Source organism: Paramacrobiotus metropolitanus, unplaced genomic scaffold (assembly GCF_019649055.1).
Source record: "Paramacrobiotus metropolitanus isolate TYO unplaced genomic scaffold, Prichtersi_v1.0 Parri_scaffold0000103, whole genome shotgun sequence".
In the NCBI taxonomy this organism is placed as follows: Eukaryota; Metazoa; Tardigrada; class Eutardigrada; order Parachela; family Macrobiotidae; genus Paramacrobiotus; species Paramacrobiotus metropolitanus.
In genome coordinates, this window is record NW_026570323.1 from 348,171 (window position 1) to 373,053 (window position 24,883).

Consider the following 24,883-nt stretch of genomic DNA (forward strand, 5'->3'; position numbering starts at 1 on the left):
GTGCCAACAGCCTAAAGAAACTAACCGAAACAGGGCGTTCTTTCAACTTTTTTGACAATTTCCGAAATAGAGTTAGTTTTATGAGCGAAACAAACTTTCCGGCTCAGGAACATCCACGATTTTCTAAAAGCTGCCGCACGTAGGCGGAACAGCATACGACTGATACGAGTCACCTCCTGCAGACGGCGGTCTGAGTGCATGCTCTGTTTCCGGCTGCATTTTTCGTTTTCGAACAAGCCACTAAGTTCTTTGCCACTTGATTTGTGTTCGAGTTTTATGTGTCGCACGTCATAGAGATTCGAAGGTTCGGTTAACTTTCGTCTGGAAAATCCTGCTCCGTCCTCTGTAATCGGGAGTCCGACTTTCTGCTGGTTACCTGGTCTTATATCCAATCAGCAACCGTCGCGTGGAGCTCAGTATGTCGGAAAACTCGTCTTCATCGAGCCGAGCCGCCAGTCCGCAACGGGAAAGTACAAGTGATGGGCTTGCGATGCGAATGAAACGGATGCTGCGAAGTGAAGATTCAACCGATGTGCAGTTCGCAGTAGGACGGCATTTCGGGCCAGCGAAGATCATTCGCGCACACAAGTAAGAATACGCACTGTCTCCATTTCGGAGCTTGTTGATGCTTCGAGGTTTCTGAAGCTTGGGCATGATGGAGCTGCTACATTTAGACATTTATACGTGATCGAGAATGCTGCATGATTTTTGAATATTACAGGTGTATGCTGAGCATCTGCAGCGAAGTCTTCCACACCATGTTTTACGGCAGCTTGCCCGACAAGTGTGAGGCTCCCATCGACATTCCTGATGTTCTTCCGGCCGGCTTCGAGAGGATGCTAAAGTGCGTACAGATTAAGCAATTCGTGCACAGGATTACTTGGCGTGTTTGGATTCACACAGCCGCAAACTACCTCGCGCTAATGGTGTACCGTGTATGTTTCACCGCAGCTACATCTACACGGACGCGATGGATGTTACTACAGACGATGTTTTCTCCACGATGCAGTGCGCGGACAAGTACGATTTGCCACACCTTCGCGAGCACTGCTACGATTTCATCCTCGACGATCTCCAAGTCAAGAACTGTCTGCAACACGTGGAAAATGTCTGCTTCTCCAGCATACTCTCATCGCTGCGCTGGTATATTTCAGTTTGTTCGTTACAGGCGCTTGCGTTTCCGATTGGAACGGAAACCAGTATCGTGGAGAACTGTCTGCACTTTGTGGATGTGCGCTGTGAGCCGGTCTTGAAATCAAAAGGTTTCAGTGAGCTGCAGCACAGCACACTACATATGATTGTCAAGCGTGATACGCTTTTTGCGGACGAAAACCTCATCTATACCGCGGTCGATAAGTAAGGATTTGAACAAGTTGATATGGAAATGGAAAATTCCGAAGTTGTGGCTATTTTGCTGACGGTTCTATATTCCGCAGGTGGGCGGTGGCTGCCTGTCAACGGGATAACCTAGAGCCGTCGCTGACCAACCGGCGCAAGGCGTTGGGCGACGTTCTGCACTTGATCCGCTTTCCACTGATGACCGACAAACAGCTGGCCGATGGTCCCGCCGGCGTAAGTCAGTCTGATTTGTTAACAAGCCGCTAACTTTTGCTGCCACGATCTCTCGCGCTTTATTTGATCGTTATTTAAATCATTAGTTTTCCTCACATTCCGGGCTTGTTCTTGGCGACTGGGCTATTGCCCGATATATCTCAAACAGTGTGGTTCTGTATTTCTGTAGACTGGTCTGCTTTTGCCATCTGAGCTGTTAGAAATCCACCTTCAGAAGCACGCTACAGTGAAGCGACCGCTGCTCTTCCCCACGCAGCCACGCCAACCCCCGTTGATTCGTGTCGGTGATATGGCATTCCAGGACTGCGAGGAAATCTTCATCGAGGGCTCACAGGTGTGTACTCTGCATTACTCACTGTAGGAAAAAATGCCAAGTTGACTCGATAATACAGTTTACTGATGCATTTTGACGCTGGCAGCTCACGGTTTACCATAGGCAAAATTATTAAATCGGCATTAGTAAAACTTTCTCTCACTTCACTTATGGGTCTACGACCATTGACTAGTTTAATTAAATTGATTTTAGTGTAGCTGACCCCTGGTAAATTGACAAAAACAAATCCAGTACCTTTTAAATATCATTCAAAAAAACGCGAGTGATTCTGTATGTGTCTTCAGAAAGTAGCAGTTTGTTTAACGGAAAACAGTACTAGCAGCGTGTTCACTGAAGGTTTGTTGTTCTGCTACGGCCCAGTTACACTGTTGGCATTCGAGTCGGATTTCGACAAGACTCTCGAAACTTGAATAACTGTTTTCTTTTCGTGCAAGTTGCAGTGCACTTCTGGAGCTCGTGTTTGTCGGAGATTTCATACATGCCCACAATGCTCTCCACGCCAGCCATACCCAGATATTTATATTTGGCAATAATATACTTACTCTATATTTCTCATTTATACCTTTACATTTAAAATACGAAAAGCCATTTTTATCTGTTCACTCGGTCGATTGCTTACAGCGGCCGACTATAGTGCGTCACCAGATTATCAAGGTCTATGATTGTCACGTCGTGTGGCTTTGGTACTTAGTGAGCCACCTTGATGGCCGGACCACAGACGTAAAGCCATCCTTTTAGTCAGTCGATTCCTGTACTCCATCGCAGCTTTAGTAAAAATAAACTAGGACTGTTATGTTGAAATACTTACTCTTTTGTTTTGAATGTAGCCCACCGGTCAGCTGTATCTGACTTATCTAAAACGTTTTGAAAGTAGAATAAGACAGCGCTACATGTTCCAGCTCGAGACAGTTTTCGTGCAAACCTGAACGTTTCACGCCTCATATATTCACAAAACTTATTAAATGCGAAATGTCTCTTTGAAAAATAGCTCATTTTTCCTAAATTTCTCACATTTTCAAATACAGCAAAGCATCGTCAGCTTCGCGCGAAGTATACGAGCAAGTATCCGTAACCATTTGATTTAATTGCTTCGCTTACATAACTGACAACCCTTTACCGTTATAAGAGATTACAAGCTCTTCATTTATAGTTTTTTTATTACATTATACTTATAAGTAATGCTGGGTTTGCAATTCTACTGGGTTTGCGTGACCCCTTTATCGTAGATTCGCGAATATACATTTGGACATCCGAAAGTCCGACCAAGCAAGCCGGTATGAAATACCAAGCAATTAACCAATACCCCCTCTTTGCGAAAATTAAATATGCTCACCTAGATTTCGAAGGTTTTAGGGTCCGCAGGATTCTGAGTACTGGTTTCCAGCCGAAGTGATCGGTGCCCGCGGAACAGCCGTCGTCTGTGTGTTACTGATTTCCGACTCCGAGCAAATCGTCAAGATAAAACCGGAGACACTTATTCGGGCCTCGAACATCCTGACCAACGGCCAAAGGATTTTGCTGTATGAAGATGGTTACGGCGGCCATATGCACGCCACGTATATGAGGCGCGATGGTGACGTCCATTACGTTTATCCAGCGGACGATGATGAACCTGACGAGGTCGCGAAGTTTGGGGATATTATTATTAAGGACGAAATAGTGAGAGAGTGGAAAAGAGCGCAGGTGGAGGGCAGCGAAAGGAACACACCGGGAGCTGCCACTCTAAAACGTTCTCTGGATGCGGCCGATCTGAACTAACTGACCGAGTCAATGGTCTTTTACAGAAGTGCAGTTTCCCTTGAATATGAAATTGTTAGTCTGGAGCGGCGTTTGGTTATCTATCATTCCAGGAGACATTTTTACAATTTTTAAATTAAATTTTACGGGAACATTTCTGGACAAATACTGAAACATAAGTATTGTAAATTGTAGAAGTATTTTTGTTATACCCTGTTCTGTTTTTGTTTTATCAATAAAGTATGTAATTAACTATGTATTCCGTCTCTGCGTATCTTATATTAACCAAATCAAAGAAGTTATGCTTTATAATACGAACAACAGTATGATTTCGACAATTATGAACGCAAGTACTGCAAAATATGAAAATCTGTGGATTACCGTACGTGAAAATCTGTGGAAACTGCATTAAACGCAGAAGCAAGTGACCCTTCCGAATGATACGAAATAGTTTAATTCAGGGAACGTCGTTAACCTTTAAGCACCCAGCGAATGATAACTGCAGATTTCGCTTGAAGCGACAATGCTTGAGAATTCCACAGGTGCAGTGTGCGTTGCTGTAGGTATCGACGCATCGCCACATCGATATTTCCGTTTGCACCTGACTGCTATGCATAGGTTGGTGTTTGAATTACATCGCATTTACAATGGACAAGAAGGCGACTTCTTCTTAATCTTCAATCGTATTCTTCGTTCTTGATCTACGTGGAACGGAAAACCAAAAGCTTTTAAAATTGCTTAGATCTGCCATAACCTCTATCGTATCTCGTTGGGTTGGTGACAGCGAAAGCCATAGGAATGTGCGACTGGAATCTGTTAAGTTGCTAGGGCACTAACAGCAAGCAGTTGTTAATGAGCAATGGCAGAGTACTTTTTGGCGCAGCTGATTGATGGGGAATTTCTTATTCGCAGATAGATCCGAACAGATGAACGAAAGGCGCGGGCGATCAGGCAAACCTGCCAACCTGGGTCCGTTCTTTTGCAAACCAGCGCCGGCAAACCAGACTCACTCTTCACCGAAACATCTGGTGCCAGATGCGGCGTAATGCACTGCATCTTGTTCGATTTTCGCTCATACCCAGTACGCAGCTGGCTGATAGTCTGGTGAATGTTCGCCTTCAGCGAGACGCACCGTGCTTACTGTCGCATACTCTAGCCGTCTTCAGGAGAAAAGTGGCCGGGTTGTGTTGCAAAACGGTTGCCTTAGAAAAACTGGACACTAATCTGTATAAACATGTCGAAATCAGGCCGCTATTCCATTTCCGACTGAGTTCGCATACTTTAGGTTGTCCGGGTCGGACAGCTCTGGATTTCAGCTGAGTGAGGTGATCGTTGTGGACATGGGCGATCATTGTCGACGCCTATCAGGACCGGCGCTAACTGTCGTTGTTCTGGAAATGGCGGCACCCAGCTAATTAAGGCTTAACAAGTCAACCGTGCTGCCGCTATTCGGACGCCCTCACACCGAATTCTGTTTCGCAAAGGGTCAATTAAGCCGGCGTGAAGTAACGTATGAGATGCCAAAAAACGGTTATCAGCTGGTGCGATCTGGCATTCAGGAGGAGACGACGCAATTCAGAAACATCTTTCGCCGCACGGATTAGGTGACCCAAAACTGTACTCAAAAGGTTTGAGTACAGTTTAAACCCCTTGAGTACAGTTTTGGGTGACCGCTTGCAGGGAAGATGTCCGCCGAAGCACTGCCAGATTTAATGCGCAGACGTCATTAGACTGATGTGCCGATTTCATGGCCTTGGCCATCGTGCACAAAACCGATGTTGAAATCGCATGTACAAGCTTGTCCGGTAATTTCCTACGTAAAGGTACAGCTAGCGCGAAATTTGCGCTTAAAATGATGGCCACGTCACTACGCTTATCTGATTGTCTAAATTAATGCGCTCCGCAGTTAGATTGTCCATTACCACACCGACCGTTTTTTAGCCACCTTACGCCAGGCAGTTCCTGTTATTCTCATTGAATTATGTGGCGTGTACCAAGCCACCAGCCAGCCCAATGCAAGTTACGTGCTCAAACAGTGTGGCGTGGCGCGCCGTAGTGTGAAGTTTGGCGTAACACGCAAATTTGTGTAGTTCGCTGTATTGATTCGTCAGAAATTACCGGACAAGCTTGTACAGTGATGTACTCGTAGATGTGTGCCGGAAATCTCATCGGTAAATCGGAACCCGAAGCAGTATTTATTTCGTTTCATTGCCGCTTATTATAACTATCATAACTTTTGTACAAAAATTGTAAATGAAGTAACAGTCAAATTATGGCGATTAATTTTGTACAGTCTTATCCGATAGGATTGACAAAAAATCGTATGACCAATAAAGCCAGCAATACAATTTTCATAATCGAATGACACAATCCACACACAATTTTTATCCGCACAATTTTACAATCCGTATGAACAATTCAAGTGACATCTACATAACAGTGATAAACAATTAACCCTGATGATAAGTGACTTATAGTGGAAAGCGCTGCCATGCGATGATAATCTCGAATTTTAAGGCGGTTAATCTGGCATCGCAATATAATCTTTTTGCCAGGCCCTGCACCAAGGTTTAGTGTAATCTTTCCATCGAGATGACTCTAGGCACTTGTTTGATTCTGGTTTGCGTTGTTGTTTGAAAACAACTGTAGGAATCTTTCCACTGTGGCTTTCTTTTCTGAGCAGTCGCTAAAGGTGTAGCCGGGATCACAAACACACCGACCACAATCACAATGCCCGTGTCCGTCACCTAAACAAGGGCGAGGTACAGAAATTATGTAGCAGCAATAATAAAACTGTTCACAACTTAGTACTACAAATTTTTTTGGCTTCGTCTTATGAAAATCACGAATAATTCCTCTGCATTATGCACAAGAAAAATAAAAGGCGTCAATGCAAGTACAAACAGAGTTGTGTATAACTTATTATTATGGTTAGCATAAAAATTTGAATAAAGTGATATTAATTACAATAATAACCACTTGACGGTGTTGTACTACACATAAAATGTTTAAATCGTATTATACTGTAATATAACAACGAGGATGTAAGTTTTTAGCACAATAAATGAGAAAATACGATACTGTACGTGCTAATGGACTGCCACGGACAGTTGTATTACTGATGGTGCTATACCCGCAGCATGCGGTACTGTACTCACACACTTCCCCGTTGATAGCTGGACAGCTTATGTTGTCGCATTCGCAGTATTTGCCAGAAGTTTTGATGACAGGCGGACGTTTTTTGCTGAACATTCCACGAGTCCCCTGTATTCATATATAGTATAGCGAAAAGCCGATATAATTTACTTATTTAGCAATAGCGAAGTAACAAGTGATCGAAGGATCGAATCAAAGCCAGTATATTAACTGCAGCATACTCCCTAATGGCTATACGCAATTAAATAATTAGTTATCTGTAGCGAATAATACGAGTAGAACACAATCGAACGCCGCGAAAAATTACCATACTTTATATTACTGCTTAACATTTGCGAACTCACTTCCCACGTTCGACATGATGTGCACTGTCCATCGACGCAAGTGCCCCGACCACTACAGGGTTCCCGTTCGTCTGTAAAAATTTACGAGTATAATTCGTTTTCACTTTTTTATTATGTTATGGCTTTTCCGGTCTCGATGATTCAGATCTTTTTGTAGCTATGCTCGAGCGAAACGAATCGAAGGTCACCTATGCACAAGAATATAGGATTTTTGTCACGTTGTTCACGTCCTAATAATTCTTCGGAATAAAATGGAAATAATTATAGAAATAATAATTTCCGTATAACGGATATTAGTAAACATCACCTGTTAAATAAATTTTTATGTAAATTATTTAGTTATCTTGGTAGGGAGTGATAATGATTCAGTACTATACTACAAGCAAAAGCGGTGCACTTCCCTAGTAAAGATCTTGTTCCTTTGATAAGTAAGTACATATTTGTACTTTGCACCCTACAATAATATTGTAGGGTGTAAAATACAGTACCTACTTACTATATTGATATACAGTACAACACAACACAGGCACACAAGCCTAGTAGGAATAACTGGTAATAATTTAAACACACCACTACACCGGTTTACATTCATGTTACATATTCGTACTTTATAAAAGGTAATGATAAAAATTGCAAAACTTATTAGCACCAATATAAAATGCACTCGCATGGGTATGCCAAGATGAAATTGCGGTGCTCTTGAAGGTATTAATATTATGTAACATCACTTACAGAGTACAATAAGCTATATTTACACCAAAAGCGCATTACCGTTCAAAATTTTTCTCGAGAATATTGTGCTTCTAAAAGCGATGTACGAGTACATAATAAATATTTTTATATAGATATAGAAGTGTACGTACTGATATAGAAGTTGAAGTTTCGATTTGGGGGATTGGGCCTGGAATTAACCACAACAGAGTGTTACGGTCAGTGAAAACTCATTGATACTTAAAGTCATAACCACGTTGGCAAGGCGCTTCCTGACAAGAACGTTTCGTTGGGCACGAAATGTTTAGAAATACTGCAGTAAATGAACAAAGAACATTCCAAACGTAAGTTGCCATATTTTGCAACTAAAACGCACTCGGCATTAATAGCCATGCTTTAATACGGCTACCGACGTCGCTCATATTCGTACTACTATACCGTACACTCGTTGGGATAAAAGAGAATATCCCTTGTATTACAAATGCACAACAAACAGTGTAATGACCTTGGTTGAAAGTAACAAGAAATCACTCACTCAATGCAGGTGTTATTTACAGGGTTGGCGAAAACACCGTGATGGTGAACACAGGAAACGAAGAGTATGACCGCGAAAGTACGCAGCATTTTGCAAATTACGGCGTAAACTTAGCTTAACAAAAAATGCACGAGTTCAGATTGATGTTTAAAGGTACTCACACCAAGTTTGCTATCTGTACTGAGCTGATCCGTGCTGTATATATGGACACACGTTCTTCCATGCCGGTGTACAAAGATCACAGAAATAATGCATCTAGGGACGCGTCGATAAGGAACTGTAGCTGTGAGTGCTTGGAAACAGATTAATTCTTCAGATTTCTTTGCAGGTACTTTGTGACTCATAGTCCAAACTCGAAAGTTACGAAGCCAAACACAACTAAATAAGAGTATAAACACATCTCCAAAGGAGATTGTTATCTTAGTTCGGTTGCTTTAAAATTGACAGCCAATCCTCTAATCAGGCAGGTAGTAGTATTACTTTTTGGCTTGGCTCCGGGATGTTGTATAACTCGATGGGCTGATATTTTTCTGACATTATTTTTTCCAGAAAAATCGTTTGCCAAATGCAACACAATATTGTGCAGCACTTCGCTGCAGCAACCTCTATCGGTTTGCGGCTTCGGTATCAACTAGGACGGCTGCAGCTCCCGCATAACGCAAAAACTGCAAATTTAGAGTTATGCTGATTGTTAATCACTGTAATTACACAAGCGGCATAAAGCAGTACTGTAGAGATACAGAATTCTAGAAACTTCTTCTTCTACACTAATCGAGAGCAGCTTCCTTGCAAATCAAAAGATTACTTCAGAACAAGCGTCGCACGGCCTTTTGCTGACCATGTGATTGCTTCACTGAACGATCGATTTTGGGACACTATTCAACGGGCACTAGGCAGTGGTTGAAAATATGTACTACTTGTTTGTTTGTTTGTTTGTTTAATGAGTAATCCACTAAATACTACTGTTACTAAATCATTTGATCACGTCGTAGAAATATATGTATTGGTAGATTTACCGGAACAGGATCGTACATTTCGGGCTGAAATGGAGCGCTGGAATTGCCGCTGGCATAGGAATCCGGACAAATGGCGCAATTAACAGCCTCATAAGTCACACAATTACAGACTAATCCACCCTGATGATTAAGCTTTGGCGTTGCAGGATTGAAAATACCAAATCCTAGGGTAGAGTACTCCTACGCTAATTGTAAGCGCAAAAATCGTTTAAACAGAAATGCATTCAGAATACAATATAAATGTAAACGTTTAAGTAACACGGGTACTCTGTAGTCTGTACGTAAGCTTGCTCGACCAAATACAAAGATACTGCCGTAGAAACACCAGAAAATTCAAAAGGCAGTAACAAGTACTCGTACGTATTCAAAACGTAAAGGAAATAACACAATCATGCACCAATTTTCGCATGAAAACGGAAGGATACTAGATTTTATCCAAGTCTTCCTTGGGTATTCCTTATCTGAGCAAATATCCCGTACGCATGTCTCCTTGACAGGAACATACGCAGTGACGCACTCACCAACCCGGCTTTCGGCCGCACCGGTGACGGACTGACGGATACAATAAAAGCTGACGATGGAGTTTTGTCGCCCACAGGTGGCGGTCTGAAAGAAAAACTGTGGCATTTCCGTTGCATGTTTTGCTTTTATTACAGTACTTTCGCTACAGGGTACATGCCTACAGTAGACAGTAGTGAGCCTCAATGAAAACAGTGGCTACCGTAAGCCCTGTCAGAGTTCTTTGCGAATTTTGCGATTGATTTTATTATGATTACTGAACAGTTTACAGTACATCAAATTATCAAAGCATTGATTTTCCTGTCGAGAAAAGCATCTGCAATTGGCAAATTCAACTTTTTTTGTGAGTGTGGGCTATTATCAAGCTCATAATGCGCGGGAAACTTGGCATGTCGGAAAATTCGTCTTCATCAAATGGGGCGCATAGTCCGCCACCGAGAGGCGCACTTGATGGGATCGCGGATCGGATGAAACGCATGCTGGAAAGTGGAGATCTGTCTGATGTACAATTTGAAGTAGGACGGGACTTCGGACCAGCGAAGATCTTTCGAGCCCACAAGTGAGAATAAAACATGCATGGTTCCTCTGGCAGCTGTTCTAGTCCGTCATCCACATCAGTGCTGTGGAAATTTGAACATATTTTTCGTTTGCGCAAGAAGCTGCATGTGTTAATATTGCAGATATGTGCTAAGCAGCAGCAGCGAGGTGTTCTACACTATGTTTTACGGGAGTCTACCCGACAAGTGTGACACGACCATCGACATTCCTGATGTTCCTGAAGATGCTTTCGCGATCATGCTCAGGTGCGTTGAGGTCTCGATCTAGTTGAAATGGTTGGCTAATTGGCAGACGAGTGTTCTATGCCTAGTGCCTCCTGCTAATATCTATGCTTTTGCAGGTATATCTATACGGACAGTGTGGATTTACTAGATGAGGATAATGTTTACCCTACGATGGTGTGCGCTGACAAGTACGACCTACGACGTTTGGCCGATCACTGTTTCGACTACATCCTCGCTGATCTCAGGGCAGAAAATTGTCTGCATCATCTGGAAAAGGTATGACCTTACCAAACCAGTTGCATCGCTTAGCCGTAATGCTTCGCTGAAGTTATTGCTGTTGTTTTTCTAGGCTCTTTCATGGGGCACCCCGACCGCACATATCGTGGAAAATTGTCTGCATTTCGTGGATGTGTACTGTCAAGAGGTCTTGGGATCCGAAGACTTTGCTGAAATTAAACACAGCACATTGCGAAGAATTGTGGAGCGCGACACGTTTTTCGCGGAGGAAGACGTCATCTACACGGCGGTGAGCAAGTAAGCAGGACGCCGAATCAACCATGATTGAAATGTTTATTATCTTATTGTTAATTAAATTACAGTTGGGCGCTCGCGGCCTGCGCCCGCAGTAAGTTGGAGGCATCGCCGGCCAATCGGCGGAAGGTGCTGGGACAAGTTCTTCACCTGATACGATTCCCGCTGATGACGGACAAGCAACTGGCAGACGGTCCCGCTGGCGTAAGTTAAACTCAAGACTTCAGACTGAAACACGTTTGATTTTAAAAACACCTTTTAGCCGTTTTTTGAAACGATTTATACTGAAATAGAATGGCATCTGAACCTAAAAAACGCTGTAACAAATACTTGGTTCTAAAAAACGCTCGGCGGTGCGCACGACCACCACGGCAGCAGCCAGAACAGTGTTTTATGCATTATAGGTTATAACATAAATAATAGTTAAATACTGCCAGCAGTGAGTTGCTTTTTGTAGTCGTTAGTGTGTGATTTGACGATGCAGCATGAGCAGGTAAAAGATTTCCGTTTGATACAGAGCGGTTTGCTGAAATCATCAACGTTAATGGAGATTTATATTCACAAGCACGCCACGGAGCAACGTCCTGTGCCGTCTGGCTTATTCCCCACGCAACCGCGGCAATCCCCGTTGATCCGTGTAGGCAGCATGGAGTTAAAGCACAAGGAGGAGATATTCGTGGAGGACGGACTGCACTGGTATCCTGCCCAAGTATTAGGAACACGTGGATCAGCCGTCGTCGGGCTGTCGCTGCACTTTACTGACAAGATTGTCAAGGCCGAAGCGGACCAGTTTATTCGGGCCTCGGACATCCTGACCGCTGGGCAACCGATCATTTGGTGGAATACATCCTTGGGACCTTGGGGGCGTTGTAAACCCGGAACGTACTTAAAGCCGGACGTCGACCAGCGGCATGCTATCGATGCGGCTGACTACGAACTAAAGCTGCGGCTCCGCGATATAACTTTAAGCGGTATTCAAGTGCGAACGTGGAAAAAGGCGAGAGTTCACAGCAACGGGGGAGGCGCACAGGGAAACCCTCAGAGGAAGCGTACACTGGATGCTGCTAATCTTGTCTGATATGCGGATTCTGTCGTTCCATTGCCATGGTTACGAAAGCCCATTAAGTGTATAATTTGCCGTTTTTCGCAGAAAAGTAAAAAGATGACATATATTTTTTCAAACTGCTTTTAAATACGTAATCATTTTCGATACAGGCACATTAAATCATGGTCATTCCATCTCAGTTAGTTTAGCCGCTGCTGTGCGGAATACGATTTCCAAAAGGTGTCGTTGTTCAAGATTCGCGCACCAGAAGGTCTGATAATGGACTGTTTCGTGTGCACACTGCAAAGTTATACTGAGCTCATTAAGAAACCATTAAGTGGCACTTAACATAAAAGATTCACACATACATCAATCATTGACATAACACGTTCCATATTGACAGTTTACCTAACTAAATGATATCAGTTACACAGCTTCCGCGTGGTACGTAACACCATGTACTCCGGTGGCCCGCGTCAAACAGCTGGAGTTCCATCCCCGTGAAGAAGTGTTCGTTGACTTGTGCAGCCTTTGGCAGCTGGCACCCAGCGTTCGTGAGCGGTGAATGCAACCGGCGCTGGTTATCGTTGCGCTGGAAATCTCTGCAGTCTTCACAAAGTCTTTCAAGTGGCCGCTCTTCTGACTCGCGACCGCCGAATTCTGTTTCGCAAAGGGTCATCTAAGCCGGCCAGAGGCGACATGGAAGCCACCTCTTGGTGCGACCGGGCATTCAAGAGAAGATGGTGCAATTCAGAAACATCTTTCTCCGCTCCGACCAGGGGACAGCTTGCAAGGAAGGCTTCATTCGAGATACTCCCAGATTTTTATGGCGCAAACGTCCACGATACGGGTCTATTTGTGGTTGATGCGCCGAATTTCGAGACCTTTAGCTATAAATTATAATGTACAAAACACGAGCTAGAATCGCTTGTAGATATCTTTATGTGTGTGAACCAGCTTGAGTTACTTGAATACTATCGCGTACTGTAGAGCGGCAAAAGATTTTGTTCACCAAATAGCAAAACACGCCGATAATGAATAGAAAATTTTGTTTCCTGCTTGGTATACAAGTGAAATAAAAACTGGGACGAACATCAGGTGCATTTAAAGGAAGACATGCAGTGTTGCCCTTTGATTTGTTCGTGCCCATCCACAATCCAGTGTCTGTCCTTTCTTCCGTCCATCCTTCCGTCCGTCCCAAAGGGATCTTACCATTCCGATGTATGTACAGATATGAACGTGTTTTCCTATGTTGTTTTACGGTAGCTCGTTTCCTCACACCAAACGTTTTACTAACTGCCACAACCTTTGCTGTAGCATGAAATAACATCAAGCCGAGCGTGACAGGACAAAGCTGGCAAAAGTCTTATAAAACCTTAATTACAGGTTTTATTAGACTTTTGCCAGCTTTGTCTGTACTACAAGCTAACGCCAAACTGCGATTCAAGCGCGTAAATAGTGTGCGGATACAGGCGCTAATTTTATTGCACATCCATCTGTTCGTACATGTAGACGCTGCGGCGCCGAATCGATCGGACGAATACATCATCATTTCTTCGCCATGATTACTTTTTTCTACCAGACACTGCCTGATCGGTATGTTCCAGCAGGTGCTTTCTTAGGTGCGGCATGCTGGGATGGGATCTTGGGAGCTGGTGAGGCATTGCCACAGTTTGGGGATCCTGGCATTCAGCAGTTAATGCAGACAAGGTCGGCGAATCAAGTGGCTTTCATACAAAGTAACTCTTGTCTCTGAGATCCACCGTTGCACCAGCAGGCATTCTCACTGTACTGAACGCTACAAGAGAAGCTTCTTCCCACACCACCGTATTTCAGAGCAAATACTTCTAGGCATAAGCTCCAAAAAATTCAACAAACTTTTTTGCATACAAAGGCTTCTCACTGCACTTGCGCCCGGCGCGGTACTGTTCGCTGAGGGCGACACCTGTTTATAGAGGTTAGATGATATCAGGCGGCAGTTATTGGGGGAATGCATGGACGCAAGATTTTTCTAACTTGTAAGTAGCCTACTCAGTAGAAGAAAAACCCGGTAACAGCATTGCTATCGCTTATGCGACGGTGGATGGCAGTGGGAAGCTGGTACAACGGTGCATAAATATGTTGCGTGATTTTGGCAGAGAAGGTCACGGCACGGCTAAACCGGCCGGTCGAGTATGCTAACGTAGGTATAGTACGGAAATGTGTGCGCTAATGTTAACGAAAGAAACAGCAAAGTGAGGCGGGGAAGTGTAGGTCGGACTGCAATCCGACGAAAAAAATCGAATGTGCGTAACAAGATAGAAGTGTAGAATCAGTAGAAGTGAAGTGACGAATCAGTAGTTGTATTACCATAAAAGTGAATCAGCAAGCTAAAGTAACTGATTGAAAATGTCTACGTGACAAATACAATCAAAAACAGACCAGCATCCTTTCTGAAATCGAAGTTTTAATTTACACGCTGAGAAAAGTCACGTTTTCCCAATGAGAGTGCGCTAACGCGGGACCGCCGTTACGGAGGCGATTGCACGCAAGACAGTCAAAGAGAGACTTTGATGTACCACAGGTGGCGGTCCGAACTCAAGCTCTGGCTACGCAGTTCAACAAGTAGTACTTAAATTCTTCGAGAAGCCTATGCTATTTTTTGTTTTTCGTAATATTATCTGCCAGGGATTACTGTCCGTCGAACTTTCTGTGGCTTCTATCGGATCCTAGCTGTGCCAGACTGCCAGTGCGTCGAAGTAATGTCGGGAAATTCGCCTTCATCCACTGTAGTATCCAGTCACCAACGACGAGATGCAGTTGATGGGCTCGCGCAGCGGATGAAACGCATGCTAGAAAGCGAAGATCTGTGGGACGTGAAATTCGAAGTAGGACGGCATTTCGGAAAAGCGAAAGTCTTTCGAGCACACAAGTGAATACTCGACTACTCGTACTAAGTTGACTACTAACTGCAAATTTTAATAGCGCCTGTAACCCTCCTGGAGCTCCTATCAGTTTTTATGTAGCTTATATTTTTCGAAACACGAAGCTTCTACGTGATTTGTGGAAGTTGCAGGTGCATGTTAAGCAGCTGCAGCGAAAGGTTTTACACCATGTTTTACGGCAGTTCACCCGTGAAGTGCGCTACTGCTATCGATATTCCGGATGTCCTACCCGCAGCCTTCGCGAGGATGCTCGAGTGCGTTGACGACTTGACGTACAATAAGTCCTGCGCACATTACAAATGATCGCCCTATATTTAAGCACAGTGCTTAAAGTGGTTACAGTTTTCTTGTAACCACTGGTTTTTAATTAACCGTACTTATTGCACGACAGATACATCTACACCGACGCGGTGAATGTGACTATCGACGACGTTTTCCCCACGATGCAGTGTGCCGACAAGTACGACTTGCCCCGCCTGGCCGATCGCTGCTACGACTTTATCCTGAAAGATCTGCGCATCAACAACTGTTTGCTGCACGTAGAAAATGTCCGCCTACTCCATTACAAACTCAGCGCTGCGCTGGTTTAATCAGTTTATTTCTCGTAGGCACTGGATTGGTCTATTGATAGTGACCCCGACAATAGTATTGTGGAGAACTGTCTGCACTTTGTGGATTTAAACGGTCAGGAGGTCTTTGATACCGAGTCCGAGCGCTTCGCTCAGCTGAAACACAGAACAGTGCGAAGGATTCTAGAACGGGCGACGCTGCAGGCTGATGATACTCTCATTTATGCGGCTGTTGATAAGTACGCAATTATCAAGTGTGTCTGCAGGATGAAAATGAAAATACTGTAAAATGTTGTACGGCGGAATGGGATACATTCAGTTTATACGTATCTACGACAATTTCGTGGTCTACCTTCTTAAATCCGTCTGTTTACTTTCGTTTATTCTAAATAATCGTTCTACTATTGCGAAGGAACCTTTTTTGCTCAGCTTCAGGAGTGAATATGTACTTCGGCGTTTTTCGCTTCCGGATGCTTCCGCAATACGGATTCGCGTAGAAGCACCAGGGGCGCAATATTCTATGGATTGGTCCACATTAAAAAAAGTCATTAATTTTTTTTATTAAACTCGTGCACAAGCTTGTATGAAAACACTAGAGTACTTTTCATCGATTCAGTTTTCGTCCAGTTTTTCTCATGTGAAATAACGCGGAGAATAACGTGGCTCTGGTGTCTGGTACGCGAATCCATACCGTGAAAATGTCCGGAATGCGAAAACGTTGATGTACGTGAGGCCCTTATTCGTAATCATTACCGTCTTATCTGCAGGTGGGCGATGGCCGCCTGCGCCCGGAATAATCTGGATCCGTCGGCGGCCAACCGGCGGAAGGTGCTGGGCGATGTTCTGTACCTGATCCGCTTCCCGCTGATGACGGACAAGCAGCTGGCCGATGGTCCCGCCGGCGTAAGTCAGCGTTGATTTGTTGCAAGCCTTGAAATTTTTAGTTAAAAAAGTTTCGTTTTAATTTGACTGAGATTTTCACTCATTTGTGGATTCCGGATGGTATCAGGCTGCTCCGGCTGCTTGGTGAGTTACATACAAAATTTTTCATGCGGTGTTTGTGTAGAGCGGTCTCCTGTCGCCTTCGGAATTGTTAGAAATCCACCTTTACAAGCACGCCACAACGAAGCGGCCCGTACAGTTTGCCACGCACCCCCGACACCCTCCGTTGATCCATGTCGGGGATACGACATTCGAGGACAGCGAAGAAGTCTTCCTGGAGGACTTAGTAAGACATATTTAAGGCTTAAGGGAATTAAGTATTTTTCGACGCTGCAAGCGTGCTCTGACCAAGAAACTGGCCAGGTTTCACTCATGGTTACAAGTAATACGAAGTTTGTGCAGCTCGTTTAAATGGGAACGACTATTATAAATAAATCAATCCCCATTAGGACCGACAGTATTGGTATCCGGCGGAAGTGATTGGAGCACGCGGAACAGTCGTCATCGCTATGCTATTGCAGTTGCAGCAGATCGTCAAAGTAGCAACGGACAGGTGTGTTCGGGCTTCGGACATCCTGAGTAGTTGTCCAGAGATCCTGGTTGTCGATAGACTAGGTCACCGTCACGAGGCAGCGTACATGGAGCGGCAAGGTGACTTCCATATGGTCTATAACATTAGCGATGAGGACCACGATACGGCATCGTTTGAGAACATTATTATTCGATGCGACAAAGTGGAAGTGTGGAAAAGAGCGCAGGAGGCAAACAGCGAGAGGATCACGCAGGATGCTCCCTCACGGAAACGTTCGCTGGATGCGGCTAATCGTGTCTGACCTAGGGACTGCCATTATTTTATTGAATATCCATTGGGAAGTAGTATCAGATTCGTGTTTGAATTCAAGTGGTTTTGGTTTTCTGTTCGACTAGGCAATAAGAACGATGGAATACTTCCGTGAAGTTGTTCCATACTGCATTCGTTAGAAGATTTTATATTTTTGACCGGAAAAAGAGCAGTAGTTTTGAGTTTACATCCGTTCCGTAGCGCACCAGATCATCTTCTGGTATGAACTTATCATTTGAGCAACATCTACTTTGAAGAAAAACACTGAAAATTAATAGCATTGATTTTGTATAAGTCTCGATGTGATTTGTGCACCGAGGCTTCCACTATTTTCACTCGCACGATGGTGCATGACTGCATGTACTAGTGCGAGCATTTATTCCGAGTTTTAGTGGCGCTTAACCCGATCTTTTTTTGGCATTTTTGAACAGTAATATTAAAGTATTAAACCTATTACATGTCCAAGATTTATAAGAAATCAAACATCATACTTTCCGAGCCCAATTTGACCGAACAGATTCAACAGAAAGTCCAAAACCAAAGAATTATCAGAACTAATATATAAAATGCGCAAAGTTCAAACGCGGATTTACTTACAACGTTTTTTACCCTCGACATACAGACATCGAACGCAAAACCGCGCCCGTTTACACGTCTTGCATGTAGGTATGTACGGGCTAAACTCGACCGCATGCGCACAACTGTCATGACATACAGACTGACATCATGCGTGCAGTATTATGCTTCTAAATTGTATCACCACATTTGAATTTCTAAAAATATAACCTGTTGAAAAGTATCAAAACAAGATGCACTTGAGTATCGCTGCGCAATATCCTTTTCAGTTAAAAATAAATAAAAAGACTGCGGTTAACAATACTTCTGGGTAGCCAGACCAAAGCGGGAACCCGCCACATGGTTAACCAAGTACGTATACAATCTTCTTTCTTAAAATACAAACGAAAAATCAGAATTAAATTTATGCGACCAACAAATTATTCAACGCATACTTTGCTAAATTAACATGGTATCAAAAAATAATTTCTGACTTACGATGGAAGGCTGTCCAGCAGTATTAGTCGAAGTCGGGTATTAAATTAGATTAAGAAATCAAGTACAGAACGGGGTGTATTGTAAACAGCACCAGCAGCTGGGTAGCCAGCGCGCAGGGTTCCCTGCGATACGACGGCAGTTCTACATGACAAGTATACCACAAATTGTTAGAGACAGCCACAAGAATTTGTGAACCTTTTGGCAAGTCGAAATCAATTTGTAATATGCTAGTCAGCTGTAATGGAATCAAAAATAAATTGAGCAGTTATCAGACAACAAGTAATCAGTAAACAGGGGCACATGGCCCAACACTGATCATGCGCAGTCCAATCTGGATTCCCAAAATGCAGGCATCCCTGCACTATAGATGCATAAGTAATGCCACAAAAATTATCAGTTTTTACAATTCTAATTTCGAAAACAAACAAGAAGGCAAGAACCAAAAACAAAAAAAGATATAAAGCCCTATCATTTTATCGTTTAACCGTCTCCGTAAGCTCGAAGTATAGAGAAACGATCACGTGGTTTGGAATTTTGCTATTGGCGGTGGGCAGCCTCGATCTAACTCAAAATGCAGACCCGCCAATCAAGATCGCAGAAACACGAAGTTTGTAAGTCGCTGGGCGTCGCTTAGACCCGTTACAAGGTACGCCCATGTTGGTAACGGTTTTCGTCGACGCCCACCGACAGACATCGAGCGAAAAGCGACTTACAACGAAGCCCAGCCAATTGAGACTTGGTACGCCTATTTCTCGCTTCGATGTAAGTCGCAGATTCTCGATGTAAGTCCGCGTTTTGACTCTGCGCATCCTTTATAATAATGCAACTGGCGCACTTATAAATGCGAAAGCTGCGCGTACCGCAACGGGCGACGGCGTGCCAAGCATGGCCTAGTGACGGCTCGTGCAGATGTTGCACGGATGCGCGACACAAAAAGCAGCGAACTGTAAAATTTTAAACCAAAAACTTTCAACTGTTCAGTGTTCTGCTGAAGTTTTATGTATCTGTTTTGTGAAGTTCCATAGGTTTGATTCCTTCGTTATCATTCAAAATTAGATGACTGAAATTCTGGCTCGCCTGATCGCATATGAACATCTGGTTCAACACGGAGTGTTTAATTTCTTTGGATTGCATGTACCTGCGCACGCACCTGCTTAAGCCTGCGTTTGAGCGTGGTTAAAAAGTTGGATTGTAAACCCTGTCCGATCGAAGTGCGAACGGCGTCATGTCACAGAGTTCTACACAGTCCTCTAGTTCAGGCGACGGCGACGCAGTCGCGCACCTTGCTGATTGTGTGAAGCCCCTGCTGCTATCCGCAGAACTGAGTGATGTTCGCGGTGGGACGTGATTATGGCGCGGTGCAGATCTTTCCAGCTCACAGGTAAATGTGCTGCTGGTTTTATCACCACAGTGCGTAGTCCGTTTGTATTTTCTTCAGGCTTATCATGAGCATCCGCAGCGATGTCTTTTGTACCATGTTCTATGGAAGTATACCAGAGAACTGCACTGCTCCAATTGACCTGCCCGATATTCATCCCGAGGCTTTCACTAATATGCTCTGGTATGTCGCTCAGTTTTTCGCTGTGAATACTGGATACGTGATTAAACAGAAAACTGAAGGAATGGAATAAATGTGTACTGTGTAGTTTCATGTACACCGACGCCGTGCCGCATCTCAGCGCGGATAATGTCTTTGCAACGCTAGCGAGCGCTGACAAGTACAACTTACCATTGCTGGTCGCCAAGTGCGTCCGTTTCGTCTTGGATAATCTCAGCATTAATAACTGCCTGGATATTCTGGACAAGGTTGTGTTACTGTTCAGGTTCATCGTGCTGTAGTTCACTTAAACATAATATTCTTGTCTTCTGTGCTTTAGGCTCGTCACTATATACTGACAGCAACGAGCATCCAGGAAGAGTGTCTGCGCCTGATTGACGAATCTGTGGAAACTGTCTGGCAATCGGATGAGTTCTTAGCCATCGGGCAAGAGACGCTGCAAAATGAGTGCAAATCATTCTTGGACGGGGATCACTGACGGCAGATGAAGCTGTTATCTGCTCCGCGGTTGACAAGTAATAGCATAATTATGGTATATATTACTTACATGTTGTGGTATATTATGTATATATCAGATAACGAATAGCCGGAGGGCTAAAATTTGGGGAAAGAAGCGATAATTTTTTTTCCGTAACTGGTTTCTCATTGTGCGGATTTTTTTGGCAGATGGGCGACGAAGATGTGCAATGACCAGGATGTTGACGTATCTCCCGTTAATCGGCGTGGAATGCTAGGTCCAGCATTGCATCTTGTGCGATTTCCGCTTTTGACGTGTGCTCAGCTCCTGGAAGGACCCGTTAAGGTACGAAATGCCAATCCAGTAAAACGTGCTTCTCGAGTCAGTTCACCTCTTCACGATTACACTGGTTATATGTCGTATAACCGGCGTTTAAATATTATACGAATAAAAGTCTAAGAAAAGTATTATTTTTTTTCAGACTGGTTTGTTGCTGCAGTCAGAGCTTTTGGACATTATTCACTATAAACATGGTCCAGGCAAGCCGCAGCTGCCATTCCTTACGGAAGCCCGACAAAGTAATTCTGTTAGCTAATAATTACTGTGTCAGTTCGTTTTTGGATGCTGTTTGCGGCGTGTGTAGATGGGCGCGCTGAGGGTGTTATTAATTACACCGTTCCGGATGTCAGAAAGCTCACTGAGGCGACTCCTCCCCTGAGCGATCCCATAGCCGTAAGGAAACTGCCTTGGTGAGTCGGAGCCAGCGTGGCCCGTAGTCAACTTTGTCATCGTGCTCGATCGTCGCTACACTTTTACATCACGTTCTATCTGTACTTCTATAGGAGGATCATGGTTATGCAGTGGTCACAATTCGGACCTTCTTGGATGTCGTATTTTTTGAAGTGCGGCGCTAATCCGAAATCGACATGCGCAGTTAATGGAGAACTACGCTTGCTGCCATGGAAAGCGGAAATTTCCCCTTTTAAGAGAAGTAGGTTTCGTTGTGTACGGTTAAAGAACATAACAAAAAGGCATTATTTACGAGGATTGCACCCTGCCTAACGGTTTGATATAACCAGTAACTGTATGCTCCCTTAGCAATATCTACGACATTTCCGAACAACGAAAATGACTGGGGTTTCAAGAATTATATCCTTATGGAGGTGAGTTATAAGTGCTGCTTTAAATGTGGAATATATTGCTTGTACTTGCGATGCTAGTGCGCATTTGTCTTTAAGGACTTGCTGGATCCAGCGAAAGGCTATGTCAATCCTGATACTTTCTCTGTGAAACTACAGCTGCAGCTCAGCGCTGACCTGCCTGTGGAAATTGAATAGATGCTGTATGGGTTCGGATAATTTACGGAGAATTTTGCGAAGGGTGTAGTGCCTGTAACACAACCTTTTCAAATGTTTAGATTTGCTGACATTTCTTTAGTTGAAGCTTCCCGTTATTTCGTCTTTCTTTTGTAAATGAATACCAGTTTGTTCCAGTAGTGTGTCTGCTGTGTCTCCATTTCAGATCATCCTGTTACTTGGAATGTTTTCACACCACTCTTTTCCATGTAACATTAAATTCTATATGACGCTTTCGGATTTTTGCGTCGATAAGGGTACATCCCAGTTTATTCAGTGTAAAAACAATTTTGCGATTGGGTGGTTTCTGTACAAATTTAAAATAAAAACACCTGAACGAAGGTTTATAGACTAGTTATAAGCTAGCTAATCGACTCCGCGGTTAGCGGTCGACTTACCGTGGCGGTTCACCATGGACGGATGCTGAAAAATGCATTATCCCTTGTCTAGCGGCTGGGTATCCTTTAGTGTGAAATGGCGTTCATTTGGAGATGTGGAAATTGAAGAATACCTTCCTCCGCTGCGATCAGGTGACAGCATAGAAGGAAGGTGGCAATCGAGGCACTGCGAGATTTTTATTACGGAAGTGTCCATGATACGGCGCTAATCGTGATTATTCTGCCGAATGTTTTCCGACCTTTTGGCGATCATCACAAAGCCGGAGTTATGAATCTTATGATCATGTAGCTTGTACACAAATAATATTATTGAATCTGACCAATTTGTCATATAAAACCATATTATGCTTGTATGAATAGCAAAATAATAATAAATAGCTTCCTTCATGCGCACTGATTACCGCTCCCATATAGTCGCTGGTACGCGTTGATGCACGTGTCAGACACGTGAACTGTTTGCACAATAAGTTGTTAGGCCGAAGCAGAGGCCGGAAATCGAGGACCGTGCTTTTGGATAGGACCAGGAACAAGCGACTTTGCACATAGGGCTAAAACTCCACAAGCATCGGGTAGTACAGAGTGGAGTTAAGTACTGTAATCATTAGCTGTACAATGTATATTCTACCCACTGCTACGGAAGCAGACTTAGCAGAGTAAGCAAACAGTAGCAATAGGGAAGAGCGAATTAATTGAGACTGCAACCATGGCAACCATTGTATAGATTTTCAATAGCAGTAGACCATGCGACTAACATACTAATGCATGCAGTTTGGATTACCGATTATACGAGTAATATTTGAATAATAAAGATTTCAACTTTCAAGGTTTGCTCATGCGGTACTCGTATGCTTGCAAACAAGCCAACTGTACCAGCTAACTTTACTGCTAACTGAAATACGGTATCCCACCAGAAAAGACTAGCCGCACCATTGAGGATGAGTGAACGTTTCGGCGAACCGTGACCGACCAAGTCGTCGCAGAAAATCTCGTCGCGGGACACTTCGTCGGCCTCATTTGGGCGCATGGACATTTAGCTTCTGGACAAATCGTTGCTAGTCAACTTGGTCGGGGGACATTTAGCCGCGAGACATCCGGTAACACGGAAACACCGCGGTCAGACAGTTCGTCGGCAGGACAGTTGGATAGCCAATTAATTTTAAAGGAAAACTTTTTTTTCAGTTGAAAAACGCCGTCGTTTGACTTCAGAATAATTTGATTAAGACCGGTGTATAAGACTAAACATTTCAGTGTAATTTTTAATTTTTAAACCGTAGAACTACCGTTTTCAATGAATCATACACAGACTCGGTTGCTAATTTGTACAGTACATACCCAGTACCTTTTTTATAGGAAATGGCTATTCGCACCACCACTTCTTACCGTATAATTACAACGCAAGACGCAACATGTTAATGTTTAATTGATTTCCTTCGTGTTTAACAACAATGATTATATAGATATACTACGGTTACAAGTTCCAAAAACAACCAAAATCACTCCCTTCCTCAATTTTACTTCTGCCCGGCAAAGTCCCTAAAACTGCGGCAGCGTTTCCCTGCATTATCGCAAGACCAATGCGCCCAATGCGCTGTTTTAAGAAGGCGGTAGATCGGCTTTCTCCTGTCTTTCCGCGAATCAGGCGTCAAACGAAGCTGACCATGTCAACGCAACATGGTCACCGCAGTGCTTACAATTAGTGCTACTGCTTACCACCTACGGGAGACAGCACGAGTACTATAGAAGGACTTACAGCTGACAAGAACTGTCAAAGTTTGTGTGATGATGATGATGATCAGCCTAGATCAGGGCTCGTGAGTTGTTTTGATAATTAGCGTTTGTAAGTATTTTCCAGTTTCAAGAAACGTCGTTTAAATCTACGAAATTCTTGCTGGAAAAATAAAAGAACTTCATAATTTTATTGCAACAGGCAGTTTTGTGGACAGGCACTCTCCAGATTCCCGCCAGCCGTGAATACGTGCATTCTGTAATCATGTCTCAGAGTTCGACACTCTCCTCCATCTCATGGTCAGACCGTCGCGGAGGAGTCGAGAAGATCGCTGACTGCATGAAAGAAATGTTAGCCCGTGGAGAATCGAGCGATGTACAGTTCGCGATAGGACGCAGCTATGGCGCAGCGCAGGTCTTTCCAGCTCACAAGTGAGTGCTCGACACTGGCTTGTGCCATATCGTTCTGTAACTGATGGAAATCTTTTTTTTGCAGACTGATCATGAGTGCCCGAAGCAATGTCTTCCACCAGATGTTCTATGGAGCTCTGCCAGAGAAGTGCACGGCTCCCATCGACATTCCCGACATTCTCCCTGATGCATTCGCTAACATGCTCAGTTGCTGAACATGCTGAACAGTGTAGCTGAAGAAAAGTACATCACTTGTAGGTCACAGCATCGCTGATAATTATAGTACTATGCTTTTACTATAGCATTTCTTCTGATAAGATTCTTCACATTGCACGCATACGAACATTCTGCAGTTATATCTATACCGA

The 24,883-nt window shown here is 43.8% G+C and overlaps 4 protein-coding genes and 1 long non-coding RNA gene across 5 annotated transcripts; 3 read left to right on the forward strand and 2 right to left on the reverse strand.

Moving 5' to 3' along the window:
* Positions 1-5,825: 5,825 nt before the first annotated feature.
* On the reverse strand, positions 5,826-8,560 carry LOC129597319 (integrin beta-1-like). The gene is made up of 5 exons (XM_055494803.1): positions 8,390-8,560; positions 8,007-8,044; positions 7,144-7,214; positions 6,802-6,907; positions 5,826-6,390 (listed from the first exon to the last, which is right to left on the reverse strand). The coding sequence occupies exons 1-5, from the start codon at positions 8,476-8,478 to the stop codon at positions 6,242-6,244; spliced, it is 453 nt and encodes a 150-aa protein (XP_055350778.1). The 5' UTR covers positions 8,479-8,560; the 3' UTR covers positions 5,826-6,241.
* Positions 8,561-10,159: 1,599 nt separating this feature from the next.
* On the forward strand, positions 10,160-12,315 carry LOC129597340 (BTB/POZ domain-containing protein 6-like). Its single transcript, XM_055494826.1, has 6 exons — positions 10,160-10,483; positions 10,605-10,727; positions 10,823-10,982; positions 11,056-11,240; positions 11,306-11,441; positions 11,695-12,315. The coding sequence occupies exons 1-6, from the start codon at positions 10,296-10,298 to the stop codon at positions 12,313-12,315; spliced, it is 1,413 nt and encodes a 470-aa protein (XP_055350801.1). The 5' UTR covers positions 10,160-10,295.
* Positions 12,316-15,374: 3,059 nt separating this feature from the next.
* Positions 15,375-17,018, forward strand: LOC129597341 (BTB/POZ domain-containing protein 2-like). The gene is made up of 5 exons (XM_055494827.1): positions 15,375-15,460; positions 15,598-15,745; positions 15,815-16,014; positions 16,543-16,678; positions 16,842-17,018. Exons 1-5 carry the CDS (start codon positions 15,375-15,377, stop codon positions 17,016-17,018), a joined length of 747 nt encoding a protein of 248 aa, XP_055350802.1.
* A 259-nt stretch (positions 17,019-17,277) lies between these two features.
* LOC129597310 (uncharacterized) lies at positions 17,278-20,811 on the reverse strand. The gene is made up of 3 exons (XR_008691554.1): positions 20,717-20,811; positions 20,341-20,605; positions 17,278-17,384 (listed from the first exon to the last, which is right to left on the reverse strand). It is a non-coding gene; the product is annotated as an uncharacterized LOC129597310 (long non-coding RNA).
* A 3,404-nt stretch (positions 20,812-24,215) lies between these two features.
* Positions 24,216-24,730, forward strand: LOC129597342 (BTB/POZ domain-containing protein 6-like). The gene is made up of 2 exons (XM_055494828.1): positions 24,216-24,536; positions 24,601-24,730. Exons 1-2 carry the CDS (start codon positions 24,370-24,372, stop codon positions 24,728-24,730), a joined length of 297 nt encoding a protein of 98 aa, XP_055350803.1. The 5' UTR covers positions 24,216-24,369.
* The last annotated feature ends 153 nt before the right edge of the window (positions 24,731-24,883 follow it).